Source organism: Anarhichas minor, unplaced genomic scaffold (genome assembly GCF_050575085.1).
Source record: "Anarhichas minor isolate MPS153535 unplaced genomic scaffold, ASM5057508v1 ptg000010l, whole genome shotgun sequence".
Taxonomy (NCBI): domain Eukaryota; kingdom Metazoa; phylum Chordata; class Actinopteri; order Perciformes; family Anarhichadidae; genus Anarhichas; species Anarhichas minor.
Window position 1 is genome coordinate 5,451,350 of NW_027466456.1, and position 19,580 is coordinate 5,470,929.

Consider the following 19,580-nt stretch of genomic DNA (forward strand, 5'->3'; position numbering starts at 1 on the left):
TAAAACAAACTTGTGACACCAGGTAAGGTTTTCAAGCCATCCACTTTAATGAAATATTGACTCAGGCTACCTTGTTAAATACTTATACAGATACAGTAATGTATACATTTAAAGTTACAACATACAGCAGATCCACATATGGATGTATTTAAAACAATGTTCTCCTCATAATATTTGAAGAATGTCATCAGCCAGTAGTGCAACCGTCAGGGAGGACTTCATTTGACCGAATGGAACAGTTTGTGTGACACCTACAGAGGACGAGAGGAAGTTAATTAATGCAATAAACTTTAGTGAACTTCTCCCACACAACTTCCCTTCTCTACACTGGCTCCCTGTAAGAGCTCGCATCCAGTTTAAGACTCTGGTGCTAGCCTACAGGGCAGTGAAAGGAACAGCTCCTTCCTATCTCCAGGTCAAGCCTGGTTTATGCTCTTAGATGATTGTTTAAAAAAGGAGATGCACTTATGACTTCTGGTGACTAGTAGTTCTCTTGAATACCGATGTTGAATACACTTATTGTAAGTCGATTTGGATAAAAGCGTCTGCTAAATGACTGTAATGTAATGTAAACCCAAGTCATTTTGCAAACAAAAAAACATTTTAATATCACCAAGTTGCTGCTTGTGACATGCAGGACATACTTGCAAATGTTTGGTAAAAACATTTATTATTTATTTGATACAGTTATCCCAAAATCTGTAAAAATTCATCTTGACAATAAAAATCTACATCAAACTGGAGGGGTGGTGTGGAGCATATTTTTAAGTTAAGTGTGTCATGAGTCAACTGTGAATTATTTGCAAACCACATTTCTCAACTGAACTTATCTTGAAAAAAGACTATTACTACTTGTTGGAGCCATAATGTGTTTTTCTTGTTGTCTTATGTCTTTGAGGGAAACATGGGGTGGGTACACATGCAGTTCTGACATTGAACAGTGGGTGGCACATTAACCTAAAAGTGCATAAGTGCCTGGTAATGAGAATCAGGTGTGTGTGGACAGGAAGCTAACAGTTTTTGACCGTGTCAAGTTGGCGTGTCAGCCAGCATGTCAGCTTGGAGTTTCAAGGTCTTTTATTATCCTGTGGTATTCTGTTATGGTGTCAATATTCATTTGAATAAATGGATCAACGGATCTAAAGAAAGACAGCGCATTGGACAGTAAAATGTTTGTGAAACACGCGTCCGAACAGGTTCTCCCCCCTGTGGCTTTAATATATAAAATGGATATTTGTTAAAGTCACTACACTACTCATATTCCATTTGAAAATGAATAACAAATGCATAGACATGAAGTGTGAATCCTTCGGTGGTGTATTCTTCCTCTTTCTGCTTGATACAACCGGCAAATGTCAACACTTACGCAGTGGTCGCGGGCATGCAGGAAGTCAAACAGCTCCTCGGTACAATCCTCCGCTGTCGAAGACCGGGAGCCAACTCTGGTCTCACAATGCTCCAGAAGCTCCCGAGTGTGAACGCAGTGCTCCGTCTCTTCACACTTCTGTCGCATCGTTTCAAGGGGATCCTGAAACATACAGTGCAGCATTCAGAGCACGTATCTTGTGGAGTGTCCTTCAAAAAGGGGGCGATGCATTCAGTAGATTCAGCACCGCACTCACTTGCCCCGTCGGTATCAACCAGGATAAACTAAATAGGTTGTAATCATCTAAGCAGCAGCACCATCACAAACTACCAAAATGACCATGAAGTTGTACCTAATACAACTTGTTACTGAATGTATAAGTGTATGAAGGGGATTCACATAGTTCAATACATAAAAACGGTGCAATTCAGACAAGTCTGGTACCAGCCAGTAAAAAGGGGTTTCTGGTGGTACATTTGTAACATTCTTTTATGTGGAGAAAGAAAAATGTCTCGTGTATTTATAGATACATTTCCAGAGGGAGGGGGGTGGCGAAGGAGAAGACCTGAAATGACTCCTTGTCTTTTTATTACTGCTCACGCTATAACGTCTAAACACACCTTTGCGTTTCTCATGTTTGTCAGTTTAATACTGGTGTGTCTTCCGGCTTATTCATTAAACTAAATTAAAAGGCGACCAGACTCGTAATCAAACGCGTGTTCTTACAACAATACAGAGACACAGTTAACATATATTCACTCTGATGTGTGGATGAACATACCACCATGTCTTCCTCCTCTTCTTCTTCTTCCTCCTCCTGAAACAGACATAACCTTACATGACCCAATCAATCACACAATTCATTTCCAGCCGTCAGGCAGTTGTTTTGGTATGGATTACACACTTAACAATTAGCAAGACAACTTTACTAAATGACAAAGTAGAATGACATGTTGTGTTCTGCTGCATGAATAAGCTTCAACATGTTTCTGAACGCCAATGGAAACATTGACGTTAGCTAAGGCTAAGCTGGTGATGATATAGCGTTAGCTTAGCCTTGTTGTGTTAGCTTGCTAGCTAAGATAACCAAACGTTACTGGCTTAGCAGAGTTATCTTAAATATATCGTAGCTACTAACATCCTCGGGCTCTCCGTTCATTATCATCTTCTCCTCGAAAACCATGATTTTTGGTGTTCTTGTCCTTCGATGGCCGTCTGTCAAATCTCGAGTGTTGGAGGACACGGAGGGTCACACGAGCACAGCGGTTAGCTACGAAGGTAGCGAAAAACTAGCCACACAATTTCCGGTCATGGGACTTTCAAAACAAACTTCACGCTCAACAACTTTGTTTAGGATGTCCGCAGTCACGACATCCTACTATATAACTATAACGTTTATAATATCATTAGTTATAAGATAACATTTAGCCTGTCACTCACTCAGTAGCGTTTTTCACAACAAAAGTTGCGAGTTTTGTTTTTTAATGAAGCGGTTATTGTGTTTTATTTTGAAATTGGTTGTGTCATTTCCATCGGCCAAATTTATAAAGCTCTATATGTGTTGAGAAGTAGTTCTACACCAGCTAAATTAATTATCACACGAAAATCATTGGCGAGTTACGCCAATGATTTGTGGCAACAGTTTGCATCTATGCCTAACATGCTGGGCCACACGGCTGTGAAAGCGAGTCATTAGCTACCTCATGTTTATAATATAGTACAATGTAGTTGTTCATGGTTATTTGAGTGCCCTGTTTTGTCAAATGTAATGTGAAGCCCTTGTTTTTTTATTGCACTACTTTTTGGAGTGATTCATTTAATGTACATGGGTGATGGGACAGATTCTACAGTTCCCTCTAATAATAATTCCAGTGGACCATGTACCCAGTATCAGTAGTTTAACTCAACAGTTGTTTCGTGTAAATTTTAAATGACACTAACACATGTTAACACCAAGTGTTACCTGATCACCGGTGAAGTGTTGACCAGTTATTCTGTGAACACAATAAACATTAAGTTTTGGTATCTCATCATTTTAATTTTGGCTGCCTCTTTGTTTTATATACGATGAGATTGCACTTTACCTTCGTCACAAACAAATTATATTCCCTACACTGCAAAATCAGAGCAAATGTTAAGGTCACTGATTAACAGTGTTTTCAAGCCTTTACTAAGTATTGAGAGGGCAGAGTCCAGTGCAACCATTAGGCTTTTGATATGTTGCCATGAGCTAATAGTGAGCCTCTCCTATACATGGAGAGAGGTACTGTAGGTTATATGACTGGCTCTTGGCAACACACCAGTCTTTTATGTGACAAGAAAGGCAAGGAAAACACAGGCTTTATTGAGACAGGATTGAGTCCTTGATTACAAAATGGATTCAATCTTTTCTGTACTTGGATCCTATGTTAACTGGGATGTCAAAAGTCTGCTGCTCTTCACTGTAGTCTTCATCCTCACTGCAGATTATATTAAGAACCGTCGGCTGGGAAGCTTCCCTCCAGGGCCCCGGGCATTTCCTATCGTGGGCAACATATTCACTGTGGATTACAAAAGGACCCATGAGAGTCTGACACAGGTAACAGATGTAAAAAAAAAAATGGACTTTTAAGATTGTTACAGGTTTTCCTAATGTGACTGTTTGCGTTATCTTCCATATCTCAGTTAGCTGGGAGATATGGAGATGTGTACAGCCTTCGGATGGGCCAGGCATGGATGGTGGTGTTAAACGGGTACGAGGTTCTGAAAGAAGCTCTGGTTAATCAGGGAGACAGCTTGGCAGACCGCCCAGAGCTCCCTCTGCTGCAGGACATATCCCATGGAGGAGGTGAGCAGACCTAACACACACATACACAAAGTCTATGTGACATCTGTGATACAGGAAAGCATTAAGTGTGATGAATTGTTTTTCCCCCCCCAATCAGCATTATAGTTTTATTTTTCATACTTTCCAAAAAAAATGTTTTTACCCTTTTTATGAGTTTGTTGTATTTTAATATTCATGCACTATTGTTTTAAATGGAGAATAAAACGTATCTTTCATGCGTGCTTGTCATCAACATCTCCTCCGGTGTGATTGTTGTGTAGAATTAATTAGAAAACAGATTAACTTCTCTGTTGCTGTACTTCACACATAAAAAAATTATTATATTGCAGGTTTTTTTTTTAGCAGTTACAAACATAAAGACCAACTCCCAAATATTTTGACCATTCATGATAAAATAACAGCACTGTAAAAATAAAGAATTAAAAGTGCATTGAAAGCTAAATTCGACCAATGAAATTACATGGACTGTTAATATCAAATATTTAATGTGTAAAAGAATATTCATTAATTTTCCTGATTTCTATCTAATTAACTTGAATTCCTTTTTGTCCACTATCAGGTATAGTTTTCAGTAATGGGAATATATGGAAGCAGCAGAGGCATTTTGCACTTTCAACCCTCAGACATTTTGGATTTGGCAAGAAGTCACTTGAACCCATCATCTTGGATGAATTTACATATTGTGCAAAATACTTCAATAGCCACAAAGGTAAATAGTTAATGCACAGCAACACATTAAGAGTAATACACGATAACACATACACAATTTAAATCAGATTTTCTGTTCAATTGTGGAGGTAAGCCCTTCGATCCACACCTTATCATCAACAACGCTGTCTCCAACATCATCTGCTCCCTGGTTTTTGGGCATCGCTTTGAATATGGTGATGAGAAGTTCATGAAACTGATGAAGTGGTTTGGCCAAGGTCTCGAAATCGAAGGCTCCATTTGGGCACAGGTACAGCATTTTACAGCTGTTGATGGAATCTTAATGCTGTTTGACTTTCTTCTGAAATACATTTCTCATTATATAGCTGAAAGTTTATCAATCATGCTTGGCTCTATTTATGCACATGTATGCAATATGCTGTACACACACGAGGTGGAATAAATGGATTTTAATATGTGGTTTTGGTTGTAATAGTAAATCTTTCTCTGAAATGCCTTTTTAATCGCTATTGTTCCAATCTGCTCTACTCTGCAGCTTTACAACTCCTTCCCTCTGCTGATGAGACGTTTGCCAGGGCCTCATCAGACAGTCCAGCACATCTGGGACAATGTGAAGGACTTCATAAGGGTAGAGCTTAAGGAGCACAAACAGAACTGGGATCCCTCCGACGAAAGAGACTATATCGACTGCTACCTGAAGGAGATTCAGATGGTGATTGGCACTAGATGTTGCTTTGTTTTTCTTATTCTGTGTTCCTCATGAAGTTCCTGTGAACATCATAACTGCTTGTTTTGCATCTACATCAGAACTATCAGCTGTTCATGTACCGACCCGTTTAATTGTGGCATCACTCCTGGCTGCTGTGTGTTGATGTGCAAAGATCTGCTAAGCACTTTTGCCATGGCCTCTGCCTATCTCTAATGGCCTTATCTCCAACAGCATTCACTCCTCTTAATCTAATCAGATAGATATGTTACCTGGTCACTACCTTTTTTTATAAAGTCCTACTGTTATTTATGGGGGTTACACGCCCGCTGCCCAAAGGGTGATGACCAGAAACATCGCGTCAGTGTTGTTCGTGATGATTGAGAGGTATTACTTTATGGGTCCACATTGTTTTTTGGGAAATTTCAGCATAATATACCTTTAAGTAACCATCATAAATTATTATAACCCCAGCTGTGATTGCTGTAACATGTACTTGTTCCAAATTATTTTGCAGCACATTTTAATACATGTATTTGTATGTATTCTCAGAGTAAGGGGCAGGCTGACAGTACATTTGATGAGGAAAACCTGGTCTTATCTGTCTGGGATCTGTTCTTGGCTGGAACTGAGACCACATCCACCACCCTGCGCTGGGCTTTCCTCTACATGGTAAAGTACCCCGAGATCCAGGGTAAGAGCACCGACCAAATCAGTGAAGCTCTTTGTTATGACTCAATAATGTGCAAATGGGTGATACTTAAACAAATTTTGTATCAGTGAAAATTAGGCACATTATGTGACTACTTTTAGTCCCACGGTTACAATTAATGTGCAATCACTTGAGACCTTCACATTTATGACTAATTCTGTGCAATGAACATCTTTCTGTAAAGCATACAGTACAGCCTCTATTGACTGGTGCAAGTTTACAAATCAACAGGAACACAAATTATTCTATTCACTAATGTGGCAGTGCTGTACTGTGCTTTATCTCTCCATGAGCATTCTGCTGCCTGTTGATGAAATACTGTTACGACTTCTGTCTGTTTCCCCCGTTTCACAGCAAAGGTCCAGGCCGAGATAGACAGCGTCATTGGACAGTCCAGACAGCCGTCCATGGAAGACCGTATCAACCTGCCTTACACGGACGCTGTCATACACGAGGCCCAGAGGATGGGCAACATAGTTCCTCTCAGTCTGCCTCATGTTACCAACAGGGACATCCAGCTGGGAGGCTACACAATCCCAAAGGTCTGTTCTCATACAGTTTTTATGTCACATACCCGACCATGTTGCATCTTTATGAATTGCTTTTACAATTCCAATCACCAGGGAGTTATAATAATCCCCAATCTGACCTCGGTGCTGTTTGACAAGAATGAGTGGGAGACGCCCGACACCTTTAACCCAGGACACTTTCTGAACGAGGAGGGCAAGCTTGTGAAGCGAGCTGCTTTCATCCCTTTCTCTGCTGGTGAGGAACAACACAACCACTTGTTTTATTAGTGTCTTTACGTGTTTATAGTGGAGCTTGTAGCCTGTCCCAGCATACACTGGGACCCTACGGGGATCCTCACATAATAATAGCTGATCGGCCCAGGGGTAAACTCTCATGATCAGGCAGAGGACACAGACAAGAGGGAGGCCTGGGATCATAACCACGTCCTTCTTGTGGTCGGTGTCAGTCACTGATCCATACTTCCATACCAGTAATAATTTAATTTCTTATTGAAGGCGGCAGACGTGTTCAGACCAGGCTGGCAAATATCAGGACCACATTTCTAATGGTTACCAGAACAGATAACAGTTCTACTCCCTATAAAAGCCCTCTGAGAATGACTGCTATTGTTGTCTTATATTAGTTTCACCTCTGGTCCAAAACCGTGTCTCAAAGAAATGTCCAGTTTGTTTCAGTTTGTTTTCCTGTCTCAGGTAAGCGGTTGTGTCTCGGGGAGAGCCTGGCCAAGATGGAGCTTTTCCTCTTCTTCACGTCCTTCATGCAGCACTTCACCTTCTCAATGCCTGCTGGGGTGAAACCTGTGATGGACTTTCGCTTTGGCGTCACTCTGTCACCACTTCTATATGAAGTCTGTGTAACGTCCCGCTGAGTGTGGCTCTAAAATGAAAAACTATTTAAAAAGCAGATTTTCTGTGCTCAGCACGTATGATCACTGTGACAAGGTTAATGAATATATCAAACTGATATTTGGCTTTAAAATAGATCAGTGGTTTTTAGGCTAGTTTAGCATTGCCTGGCTCAATTGTTTAATATTTTTGTAAATCACTTTTTATTTACAAATGTGACATCAGTCACTTTCTGTTGCTTTCTTTCATTAAAGTCTAATACATCTAATGTGTGATGTGATACATCTAAAAAAATGTGTGTTCAATTTTGGATTTCCAACATATGACCAAGACTCCAAGAGGATATGAATTTTGAATAATGCAGTATCTGGAAACCCAAATCTGGGTCCACAGTCAATGCTATCTTAGTCAACCGCAGGACATTTAAGGCAACTGCAGTCTAATGTAAACCAAAGTCATACATCACAGACAATACACACACACGCACACACACACACACACACACACACACACACACACACACACACACACACACACACAACACTGACTAGACTACAAAGTAGGTTTGACCTTAGTGGGATGTCAATTTCCAATGCCTTTCCTGTGGTAAGTTCCAGCACAACAGCTGCCGATATAGATGTATAAAGTTTAAAGGAACAGTGTGTAAGTTTTAGTGCCATCTAGTGGAAGTGGCAGGTTGCAATCAACTAAATACCCCTCAGCTCAGCCCCTCCCTCTCCAAGCGTTTTGGAGAACTACGGTGGCCTACAGGTACGGATAGGCATCTTTAGAATTTTAGTACTAGGAGTTACTCTTATCAGTACTCTGTTCTTCTACATGACTAAATAATTGTTTTTTGAAAGATATATAAAATTCTAGAAAAAAATTAATTCAGAACAGAGTTAGAAGTTATTTTTAGTCCAACAGAGCAGAGCAAATGATAATAAATGATATCAAAACATGACAAAGTACTAATAAAAAAGCGCCATTAACGTTGAGGTTTATCAATACTACGATCTTTAATTATTTAGCACCGAAGCCGGTTTAATACAGGGTTGCTAAACCTAGAACACTACCTTCAGATAACGTAAAACGCGGATGGCCACTGTCAAATCGTCGAGTGTTTGAGGGCTCTCTGGCAGACATTTGAGCCCTTTATGAGCCCTTCCCATAAGTCAGCATTAGATGCAGACTTTGCCGAAGGGAATTACCCACAATTCATTGCAATGTGACGTTAAACACGGGGTAAAACAGTGGACGCATGACGTAAAAAAAAGATAAACAAAGAGGACGGCTCACGTGTTCAGCCTGGAATATTACATTTACTCAGAAACATTAAGAGTTAAAGATGGAACAAAACAAACATGAAATCAGAGAATATTTATTTATTTATTCATCAAATATTTGATTTTGTCAATGAAGCTGTTTTGACAAAAACGAGTAAATATATTATTTGAAGTTACTTCTCATCTTGTGAGGAAAGAGCCTGGAAGACGTTCAAATCAGGGAGTACAAAGTATAAAATAAATACCCACAATTATACATCATATTTTTTTGTCATTTTCATGGTAACGTGATATGTTTTAGCAAAGTGCTGTCTCATTCGTATTTACACCATTTCAAGCCCTCACAGTCTCTCACACTCAACCACTTACCAGGTGACGTCAGTAAGTCCTTGAGGGTTCAGGGTTTGAGGCTTTAGGGGGGACATTGGGATTGGGCCCATGCTTCCATTGGGTACCCCGTGTCACATTGCAATGATTTGTGGGTAATTCCCTTCGGCAAAGTCTGCATCGAACGCTGATTTACGGAAAGGGTTCATAAAGGGTTAAAAATGTCTGGCAGAGAGCCCTCCAACACTCGACGATTTGACAGTGGGACAGCCCTAAACCCTCATGGACTTTGCGGGAGCGCGCCTCAAAGTCCATGAGTCCGTAAGGGTGGAGACTGGGATTGGGCCAAGTACTTGCCAGTGAGACAGGCAGAGGGAAGAGTTTAAATCGAGCGGGAAACTTAGCTGGCGATATTACTAGGCCGAAAGTCTAATATAAAGAGGACAGAGTCCAGTGCAAGCATAGGGCGTTGTGCTGCTAAGAGCCAATATCATCAAGCTCCCCACTCATAGGAGAGAGAAGTCACTTTTTTTACCAACATCAGCCTTTTATGTGTCAAGAGAAGCAAGGAAAACACAGGCTTTATTGAGACAGGCTTGAGTCCTTGATTACAGAATGGATACAATCTTTTCTGTACTTGGATCCTATGTTAACTGGGATGTCAAAGGTCTGCTGCTCTTCACTGTAGTCTTCATCCTCACTGCAGATTATATTAAGAACCGTCGGCTGGGAAGCTTCCCTCCAGGGCCCCGGGCATTTCCTATCGTGGGCAACATATTCACTGTGGATTACAAAAGGACCCATGAGAGTCTGACACAGGTAACAGATGTAAATGTTACAGGTTTCCTAATGGGACTGCTTGTGTGATCTATCATGTTAAGCATCATGCTCTTCCTCCTCTCACAGTTAGCTGGGAAATATGGAGATGTGTACAGCCTTCGAATGGGTCAGACATGGATGGTGGTGTTAAACGGGTTCGAGGTTCTGAAAGAAGCTCTGGTTAATCAGGGAGACAGCCTGGCAGACCGCCCAGTGCTCCCGCTGGTGGAGGACATAGCCCATGGACGAGGTGAGCAGACCTAACACTAACACACACACACACACACACACACACACACACACACACACACACACACACACACAGAGATGCAAAGCCTTTGTATGTGACTGCTATTTGACTCTTGTCATACTCATAGAGGAAAGCATGGTTTGTTGTACCCTTTTCATGAGTATGTCGGGATTTTAAAGTACATGACTGTGTAATTTTGTTTTGTGACAGTGGATACAAGTTATTTGGAATAAAAGTTATTGATAAACGCAGTTGTTAATACATAACGAATGAACAAAAGATAGAGGTGTTTTTGCTACTGGGAATCTCAGTTTTGTTGACCCTTCAGCATCATTCTTGTTTCTTCTGATCAACATCTCCTGTGTGGTTGTCACAGAATTCATTAGAAACCTATTAGCTTTCCTGTTGGTGTGCTTCACACGTAACAAATGTATTTTTACATTGCAGTTTTTTAGCACTTACAAAAATGTACCTTAATATTATCATTTACTTATTTTTATTATTTAATATTTGTGGAAAAGAATATCCCTGTATTTTCCTGGTTTCTATCTAATTAACTTAAATTCCTTTTTGTCCACTATCAGGTGTCATTTTCAGTAATGGGAATATATGGAAGCAGCAGAGGCGTTTTGCACTTTCAACCCTCAAATATTTTGGATTTGGCAAGAAGTCACTTGAACCCATCATCTTGGATGAATTTACATATTGTGCAAAAGACTTCATTAGCCATAAAGGTAAATAGTAAATGCACAGCAACACATTAAGAGTAATACACAATAACAAAATACACAATTTAAATTACATTTTCTGTTTAATTGTGGAGGTAAGCCCTTCAATCCACACCTTATCATCAACAACGCTGTCTCCAACATCATCTGCGCCCTGGTTTTTGGGCATCGCTTTGAGTATGGTGATGAGAAGTTCACGAAACTGATGAAGTGGTTTGGCGAAGCTATCGCAATCGAAGGCTCCATCTGGGCACAGGTACAGCATTGCTGTATATACCTTCCTCTTTGTGAATCAGTTAATGGGATCAGTTAATTAATCATTCATGCTAGTAGTTGTAATATGTGGTACATATATAGTAAGATATAAGAAAAAGCCGATTTGTAAATGGGATTTCAATATTTGCTATTGATTGTTATAGAAAAAAAAATGCGTTTTCAATATGCTATTGTTCCAATCTACTCTACTCTGCAGCTTTACAACTCCTTCCCTCTGCTGATGAGACGTTTGCCAGGGCCTCATCAGACAGTCCTCCACATCTGGAACAGTGTAAAGGACTTCATAAGGGTAGAGCTTAAGGAGCACAAACAGAACTGGGATCCCTCCGACAAAAGAGACTATATCGACTGCTACCTGAAGGAGATTCAGATGGTGATTGGCACTAGATGTTGCTTTGTTTTTCTTATTCTGTGTTTCTCATGAAGTTCCTGTGAATATCATATCTGCTTGTTTTGCATCTACATCAGAACTTTCAGCTGTTAATGTGTTGTACTGACACAATGTTTAATTGAGGCATCACTCCTGTCTGCTATGTGTTGAAATGTGCAAATAAGCCCTTTTGCCATGGCCTCTGCCTTACATGTCTTATCTCCAACAGCATTCACTTCTTTTAATCAAACAAAGCCAAGCCTTTTTCAAGATGCAAAGTCCAGTACAGGCTTTTAGTTTACCATAATAAAATACTGTAACCCTGGCTGCAAAAGTTCTGACAACAACATAGTTATTCAAAATAATTGAACAGTATGTTTTAACACATCTATTTGTATATACTCTCAGAGTAAGGGGCAGGCTGACGACACTTTTGATGAGGAAAACCTGGTTGCGTGTGTCATGGATCTGTTTGTGGCTGGATCTGAGACCACTTCCACCACCCTGCGCTGGGCTTTCCTCTACATGGTAAAATACCCAGAGATCCAGGGTAAGAGCACCGACCAAATCACTGAAGCTCTTTGTTCCCACTCAATACTGTGCAAATGGTTAACACATTTATTGGTGGTCATTTTGTAAGTGTAGAAACTAGATGCATAATGTCACGACTTTTATTTCCAAGGTGACAAATATGGTGAAATCACCAGTGCCAACAAACAACAGGAACACAAATCTATTCACTAATGTGGTGTTGCTTCATCTTTCCATGAGTTTGCAGCCTGTTGATAAAACATTTACTACTATTAAATACTGTACCTTGTTTTCTTTTCCCCTCCTGTTTCACAGCAAAGGTCCAGGCCGAGATAGACAGCGTCATTGGACAGTCCAGACAGCCGTCCATGGAAGATCGTATCAACCTGCCTTACACGGACGCTGTCATACACGAGGCCCAGAGGATGGGCAACATAGTTCCTCTCAGTCTGCCTCATGTTACCAACAGGGACATCCAGCTGGGAGGCTACACAATCCCAAAGGTCAGTTCTCATATACAATTTTTATGTCACATACATGACCGTGTTGCATATTTATGAGTTGCTTTTACAATTCCAATCACCAGGGAGTTACAATAATCCCCAATCTGACCTCGGTGCTGTTTGACAAGAATGAGTGGGAGACGCCTGACACCTTTAACCCAGGACACTTTCTGAACGAGGAGGGCAAGTTTGTGAAGCGAGCTGCTTTCATCCCCTTTTCTGCTGGTGAGGAACAACACAACCACTTATATTATTGGTGTCTTCACTTCTTTATACAGGAGCTTGTCCCAGCATACACTGGGACCCTACGGTGTTCCTCACATAATGACATCATTACGTAAAGCTATTGTGGGTAATGTTTTGAGGAACATGTATTGTGATCATTTTTTTGTGAACCACTTGACCTAAAATTAGGACCAAATTTATGACAGTTACCACAACGCTTAAAAGTTCTACTTCCTATAAAGGCCTTATGAGAATGACTGCTGCTGTTGACGTAAATTAGTTTGATTAAGTGGCCAAAACTCTGTGTCACAGAACTTTTCAGTTTGTTTGTTTTCCTGTCTCAGGTAAGCGGTTGTGTCCCGGGGAGAACTTGGCCAGAATGGAGCTTTTCCTCTTCTTCACCTCTCTGATGCAGCACTTCAACTTCTCTATGCCTGCTGGGGTGAAGCCTGTGATGGACTTTCGCTTTGGCATCACTATGGCACCACTTCCATATGAAATCTGCATAACATCCCGCTGACGTAAAAAAATGTTGGAGCAATATGTTTTTTTTCTGTCTTCACCACTCAGGATTACAGTCACTGTGACCGGGTTTGTTGAATATATCAAACTGATATTTGGCTTATAGATGACATGTCATTAGGTCCACTGCAGATGTCTCTTTCGGTCTACAAAACTCTGATATAGATGGTTAATTTGCACAACTTGCATTTTTTTTTCCAGTTGACTCCAAACCATGACTGTATCACCTCCAACTTTTAAACCTATAGTTCAATTAATTAAGTCTCTTTTGAATTTCAGAATACTAGCAGCAATTTAATAAGCGCCTACATTATTCAAATATTTGTATTGCTTTCTTTCATTTGAGGGTAATGTGATACATCTTTAAAAACATTTTGGATTTCCAACACCTGCCCAAGAGAATATGGAGGTCAATATCTACAGAACATACCTTTTTATTTTACGTTGAGACTCATTTAATTATGATAAGAGAGTAAGGCAATCATTTTGTAAAAGCTAAGGTGTTGGAGGAAGTTTTTAGACGGCAACTTAATCAGCAGCATGCATCTAATGTATGTATGTATGTGTGCTAATAAATAACTTTACATTAAATCTTTTGGTATTGAGACAATTATAGAATATAATTCTAAGGATAGAGCTTATAATTAAGAACATCGCTGTAGTCGTGCGAAAACCTTGTAAGTCATCTAAAATAAAGTACTAAATAACTGTTCTAAGCTAACACAACTAGTAGCCTACTCGATAAAGGCCACCTGCGGTGTTTTAAAGAAAAACGTTTCTAAATTTGATGACTTCCCTGTTGTTGGAAAGTGTTTATTTTGGAGATACCTGTTCCAGGAAACAGCCAATCACAGCCCAGTCGTAAACCCCGCTGTACTGTTTACCACGGTGTTTAGATAAGAGGTGTAGCCCTCGCACTGCCGCTGTGATATTCTTGGAAGCGAACACAAAACTGCAACCAGTGTATCCTGAGGCAGCCGGTCGCAATGGATCAACTCTCTGGTGTTTCCTCCGCGTGGCTGTGGCTGGACGGCCGCAGCCTGCTCCTCTTCACGCTGGTGCTCCTGGTGACCGCAGAGTATTTAAGGGTCCGTCGGCCCAGCAGCTTTCCTCCAGGACCCTGGGCTTTTCCTCTCGTGGGCAACATGTTCTCCTTTGACCCGAGCAATGTCCATGGAGACATGACTAAGGTGGGACTGAGATAATGCATCCATTTGTCGTCAGATTGAGGGAAATAAATGACCTTACAAAATATATACGTAAGATAGTATACAAACTAAAATAATAAAGCTCTTAAAACTAGAGTTTGAAACTAGAGTACGATGATCCTATTATATTAAACTACACAAACAGTAGCCTATCTAAACTTATTTAAATTAGCTCCACCTTGACCAACTAAAACAGTAAAACTATTTAGATAATGCACCAGTAATACTTATATTATATATAACGCTCACAGGGAGGCGTTTCTGCTTCATGAGAACTTTTTCTTTTGACACCTTGTGTATATTTTGCTAATAGAACTTTTACATAAGTGACATTGCGGGACAAAGCAGGACTTTTACTTGTAAATTACTTTCATAATATCGCAGTATTGCTGCTTTTAAGAATTTAAATAGGATAGAAGATGTGGGCATTATCTCAAGAACCAGTCAAACTAAAATAATTGGGTTGGATACAACTTAATAAACCTGAAACTGTAAAAATGAGAGAGCTGTGAAGGACACAACAGTCCATACATGGTCAAAGATCATTTAGTTTCCGCAGCCTTTCCAGCTTTGAGATCTACAGTCAAATCCAATTTGCCTGATTTTCAAATCAATTCTTAAACAACACTGGATATTATGCAATGTGGTTGTTGAGAAAAAAAAGTATACAGAGCTAATATATTTTACAACTTTCTCCTGCTGTTTTGAGCATTTTCTTACGACTCAAGGTAAAGGTGGCATGTTTTCTTTTTATCTCACTCACCTGTGTTGTCTTTGTGGCAGTTAGCAGAGAAGTATGGGAAAGTGTACAGCCTGAAAATCAGCGGCTCGTGGACGGTGGTGTTGAATGGCCTCAGCACGCTTCAAGAGGGCCTCAGTAAAGGAGCCCTGTCTGATCGGCCAGACTTTCCACTCCATACTGATGTGTTGCCCGAGATGGGTAAAGACTTATTGATGACCATGTCGATTTAAGATTTTCTACTCCATCACCGATGGGCTGCAGCGATTGGTGGATGGTTTTTGCTCATTGAGTATGAAGAACAGTGTCATACAATATTTTGCTCAAGTGGAGCTGCTGAAATTTGTGAAATAGGATATTTCATCCGTTTTAAGGATTCAAATGCATTTTAGTTCCTTGAGATAGTCTTTGTGTGCTTTCACTGATGTGATCTGAATCCATAAATGTCAAAGACCGAGAAACGTGTAATTTTTTCATTGATAAATCAGAATGGACACTGACTTTATGAATGTGATGTTCTAGTGTTGCTAATGAAGCAGAGTTTAGCCTGTCACTATATTCAAGAATAAGTGCATGTTCATGACAAGTTAATCAAGTAATCAAGTATTCCTCCAGAGTTTGATCAAATTTTAGATAAACTCACTGAGTTTTCCACTTTACATACAGACTGTTTTGTACTCACTGTGAACTCCTTTATATCACAATCTGTTGCTATTAATCTAAATTACATTTTTCTCATCAGGTATTGTTTTTTCTAATGGACATAAGTGGAAACAGCAGAGGCGATTTGCCCTCTTCACTCTCAAATACTTTGGCGTTGGCAAGAAATCCCTCGAATCCTCCATACTGGATGAATTTATTTATATATCCAAAGAAATCGCTAATCATAAAGGTAAAGAATCTGATGCACAAATATCTAAAACTGGCTGTAACTGCTGTAATCTGAATACATAATGCTTCTTGCTCATCTGACAGCTCATTTTTCATTTTGATATGTTTGCCATGTGATCAACTGTCCAGGGAAACCCTTCACTCTTCATTTAATAATGAACAACGCTGTCTCCAACATCATCTGCTCCCTGGTTTTTGGTCATCGCTTTGAGTACGGTAATGAGAAGTTTCTGAAACTGTTGACGTTGTTGGACAAAGGGACCCAGATTGAAGCCTCCATTTGGGCACAGGTACTGCATTTCAAAGCTTTTGATGAAAGCTTCTTGCTTTGTACAGTACCTGATCAATATATCTGAATACTATCTTATCCTGATCAGTATTCATTGATCTTTTGATGTCACAGATTAAATTGTTGCGAGGTATTACGCGTTGACTTAAATGTGTCTGATTTACAGTCTTCTCATTGATATTAACAGCTGTACAACGCGTTTCCTGTGCTGATGAGGCGTCTGCCGGGGCCACACCACACGCTTCAAAATATATATGGTGAAATAATGGACTTGATGAAAGCAGAAATCAATAAGCACAAGGAAGACTGGAACCCCTCTGAGCCCAGAGACTTCATTGACTGTTACCTGAATGAGATTCAGAAGGTGGGTGGACAAACGGCCACTGTTTTGATAAGCCATTCATCTTTCAGAGTCATTTTTCAAGCAAAACTACCAGCCATTCCTCAGTCCCAGCTTCTCAATTTAAACATTTGCTACTTTTCTTTGTCTTACATGATTGTAAAATGAACATCTTTTGGTTTTGGACTGCTGATATTGCAGCCCTGATTTGTAAGGATTTGCTCATATTCCTGAGGAAAGACAAAGTATAAAAAGACTGTAAATTGGCTTTAATATCACTCAAATGGAAGTAGCATTACTTTTATGACTCAGATCCATGTTCCCTGACTAACCATTGTGGTGGAAAAAACTATTTAATACCGAGTGAGTCCTATGATACTGAAATTAAGAAACATTGAGAAAACAACCTTGTTACCCTTGTTTATAACTGGGGGTCCTAAAACCTTAAAGATTTATCTCACAAGGCAAAAAGGGCTAAAACACTGAGTGGTCTGACAATAGTCACAGTGGAAATTTGCCATCACACCATTTGAATGTGAAAACACATTACAACACCAACCGATACCTCTCCAGTCTACGTTGTAATGGCCCCTTCCCCTTGCTCCCTTTACGACCCCTGGTCCAATTTGGTGTTGCGGATGGTGTGAACAAATGGCAAGATTGTCTCTAGTTTAAGAATGTACTCAGAAAGTAAAATGAATAAGTTATCTTGCAATAATGGCTGTCCTGTAATAAATACATTTTTGATAATCAATTTCCACCCATGCCGATAGGTTCCACTATTCAAATATTCAAACAACAAGGCCAGTTGTTTGGTGATCATGTTTTGCATGTAAAGTTGACATTCAAATGTGCATCAATAGCAATAGGCCCTTTTCACAGCAGCCATCTTGACATTTGGGTAAACACATAATTGATCAAATAAATGACGGTCCCGTTGCGTTTAGTGTCACAGCTGTTCCAGTGAGTCAGCATGCAAAATACCTCAATGGAACAGGGCCATAATTCATTTGATCAATTACACCCGTGTTAAGCTCCTATATATGACTTGTAGTAATGGCTGCTGTCAAAAGGGCCAATATGACATTGTGTATTTTTAAAATGTTCAGCATCAGGACAAGAGGGACGATGAAGCAGATGCTGGTTTTAATGAGGACAATCTGGTAATGTGTGCCTTTGATCTGTTTGGGGCTGGCACTGAGACCACATCCACCACCCTGCGCTGGGCTTTGCTCTACATGGCAAAGTACCCCGAGATCCAGGGTAAGAGCTCACAGGCATGGACAAGAAGTCATTGGGAGTTTGCTTGACAGAAACAAGTGCAAACCTGAATTGCACTCATTATTAAGTCCCAGACTCATTTATTGTTCCCTCCTCTGCTGTCCTGTTTCACAGCAAAGGTCCAGGCCGAGATAGACGGATTGATTGGACAGTCCAGACAGCCGTCCATGGAAGATCGTGCCAACCTGCCCTACACGGACGCTGTCATACACGAGGTCCAGAGGATGGGCAACATAGTTCCTCTCAGTCTGCCTCATGTTACCAACAAGGACGTCCAGCTGGGAGGCTACACAATCCCAAAGGTCAGTTCTCATACATAGTTTTTATGTCACATACACGACCGTGTTGCATCTTTATGAGTTGCTTTTACAATTTCAATCACCAGGGAGTTACAATAATCCCCAATCTGACCTCGGTGCTGTTTGACAAGAATGAGTGGGAGACGCCCGACACCTTTAACCCAGGACACTTTCTGAACGAGGAGGGCAAGCTTGTGAAGCGAGCTGCTTTCATCCCTTTCTCTTCTGGTAAGTCCCATTTCATTAAAAAAAATTCTGTTAAGATTATTTTGGGGGGTTTTGTATTGCCTTTATTAGATACAGCTGGAGATAGACAGGAAAGAGGCAGAGCGAGGGGGCGACATGCAGCAAAAGGGCTGCTGCAGTAAAGACTCCTATGTTGTCTACCAGGTGAGCTACCAGGGCGTCCCCGATTGTCTGATGAATTGTTGTTGTGGAATTTTGATGCAGGCAAGCGACTGTGTCTCGGGGAGAACCTGGCCAGAATGGAGCTCTTCCTCTTCTTCACCTCCTTTATGCAGCGCTTCCGCTTCTCCATGCCTCCGGGTGTGGAGCCTGTGATGAAGCCCCGTTTTGGCATCACCCTTTCACCCATCCCCTATGAAATCTGTGCCACCTCACGCAAAGAGTGATACACCTCCTCAAGCATTTGCACATTTTCCAAATATATTTCAGATTGTTCATTTTGAAATATTTTTGGCCACTTGGGGGCAGAAAAAGTCGACAACAACCTAATACAGTGTCCCCTTAAAATGTTATGGTTAATGTTTTGAGCAAACTGTTGCCTATTTACAGTCTAGTGTACATGGAGCAATTTTAGCATTTATTTGAAGTAGTGGCTCTGCCAACTGTAAGTCCAATATAGTCTCCCTTTAGGTCTGCTTTGGTCTCCAACAACTCTCAGTAAACCATCTGGATCTTTAATGTGATAAATGTTTGACTTTTTTCTTTACAATCTAGTTGTTAAGTTAGTTATGTCTGATTAAACAAGGAGCTTAAGTGGAGCTTGAAGGTAACAAGAAATGTCACTTGAAGGGTTG

The 19,580-nt window shown here is 40.4% G+C and overlaps 4 protein-coding genes across 5 annotated transcripts; 3 read left to right on the plus strand and 1 right to left on the minus strand.

Annotated features, from left to right (window-relative positions):
• Nucleotides 1-23: 23 nt before the first annotated feature.
• uqcrh (ubiquinol-cytochrome c reductase hinge protein) lies at nucleotides 24-2,658 on the minus strand. 2 transcript variants are annotated; one of them, XM_076087770.1, is made up of 4 exons: nucleotides 2,505-2,658; nucleotides 2,148-2,183; nucleotides 1,367-1,528; nucleotides 24-251 (listed from the first exon to the last, which is right to left on the minus strand). In XM_076087770.1, exons 1-4 carry the CDS (start codon nucleotides 2,547-2,549, stop codon nucleotides 219-221), a joined length of 276 nt encoding a protein of 91 aa, XP_075943885.1. In that variant the 5' UTR covers nucleotides 2,550-2,658; the 3' UTR covers nucleotides 24-218. The 2 variants fall into 2 exon arrangements, with proteins under 2 accessions (XP_075943885.1, XP_075943886.1); XM_076087771.1 differs by having other exon boundaries at nucleotides 2,148-2,199; nucleotides 2,505-2,646.
• A 1,082-nt stretch (nucleotides 2,659-3,740) lies between these two features.
• LOC142946471 (cytochrome P450 2J2-like) lies at nucleotides 3,741-7,752 on the plus strand. Its single transcript, XM_076087774.1, has 9 exons — nucleotides 3,741-3,944; nucleotides 4,031-4,193; nucleotides 4,753-4,902; nucleotides 4,991-5,151; nucleotides 5,398-5,574; nucleotides 6,121-6,262; nucleotides 6,635-6,822; nucleotides 6,904-7,045; nucleotides 7,504-7,752. Exons 1-9 carry the CDS (start codon nucleotides 3,741-3,743, stop codon nucleotides 7,677-7,679), a joined length of 1,503 nt encoding a protein of 500 aa, XP_075943889.1. The 3' UTR covers nucleotides 7,680-7,752.
• Nucleotides 7,753-9,884: 2,132 nt separating this feature from the next.
• Nucleotides 9,885-13,491, plus strand: LOC142946473 (cytochrome P450 2J2-like). Its single transcript, XM_076087776.1, has 9 exons — nucleotides 9,885-10,088; nucleotides 10,176-10,338; nucleotides 10,923-11,072; nucleotides 11,162-11,322; nucleotides 11,539-11,715; nucleotides 12,121-12,262; nucleotides 12,559-12,746; nucleotides 12,830-12,971; nucleotides 13,316-13,491. The coding sequence occupies exons 1-9, from the start codon at nucleotides 9,885-9,887 to the stop codon at nucleotides 13,489-13,491; spliced, it is 1,503 nt and encodes a 500-aa protein (XP_075943891.1).
• Nucleotides 13,492-14,479: 988 nt separating this feature from the next.
• Nucleotides 14,480-19,172, plus strand: LOC142946472 (cytochrome P450 2J4-like). The gene is made up of 9 exons (XM_076087775.1): nucleotides 14,480-14,683; nucleotides 15,485-15,641; nucleotides 16,183-16,332; nucleotides 16,461-16,621; nucleotides 16,808-16,984; nucleotides 18,070-18,223; nucleotides 18,356-18,543; nucleotides 18,627-18,768; nucleotides 18,991-19,172. Exons 1-9 carry the CDS (start codon nucleotides 14,480-14,482, stop codon nucleotides 19,170-19,172), a joined length of 1,515 nt encoding a protein of 504 aa, XP_075943890.1.
• Nucleotides 19,173-19,580: the final 408 nt, after the last annotated feature.

Bases quoted from the DNA above. Each gene is read 5' to 3' on its own strand.
- uqcrh (XM_076087770.1), bottom strand. From the start codon at position 2,549: ATGGTTTTCGAGGAGAAGATGATAATGAACGGAGAGCCCGAGGAT. The intron at 2,184-2,504 runs GTTAGTAGCTAC...TGTCTGTTTCAG, and splicing joins TGAACGGAGAGCCCGAGGAT to GAGGAGGAAGAAGAAGAAGA. The intron at 1,529-2,147 runs GTATGTTCATCC...TGTATGTTTCAG, and splicing joins AAGAGGAGGAAGACATGGTG to GATCCCCTTGAAACGATGCG.
- LOC142946471 (XM_076087774.1), top strand. From the start codon at position 3,741: ATGGATTCAATCTTTTCTGTACTTGGATCCTATGTTAACTGGGATGTC. The intron at 5,575-6,120 runs GTGATTGGCACT...ATGTATTCTCAG, and splicing joins ACCTGAAGGAGATTCAGATG to AGTAAGGGGCAGGCTGACAG. The intron at 6,823-6,903 runs GTCTGTTCTCAT...TCCAATCACCAG, and splicing joins GAGGCTACACAATCCCAAAG to GGAGTTATAATAATCCCCAA.
- LOC142946473 (XM_076087776.1), top strand. From the start codon at position 9,885: ATGGATACAATCTTTTCTGTACTTGGATCCTATGTTAACTGGGATGTC. The intron at 10,339-10,922 runs GTGAGCAGACCT...GTCCACTATCAG, and splicing joins GGACATAGCCCATGGACGAG to GTGTCATTTTCAGTAATGGG. The intron at 11,073-11,161 runs GTAAATAGTAAA...TTAATTGTGGAG, and splicing joins AGACTTCATTAGCCATAAAG to GTAAGCCCTTCAATCCACAC.
- LOC142946472 (XM_076087775.1), top strand. From the start codon at position 14,480: ATGGATCAACTCTCTGGTGTTTCCTCCGCGTGGCTGTGGCTGGACGGC. The intron at 16,622-16,807 runs GTACTGCATTTC...TGATATTAACAG, and splicing joins AAGCCTCCATTTGGGCACAG to CTGTACAACGCGTTTCCTGT. The intron at 18,544-18,626 runs GTCAGTTCTCAT...TTCAATCACCAG, and splicing joins GAGGCTACACAATCCCAAAG to GGAGTTACAATAATCCCCAA.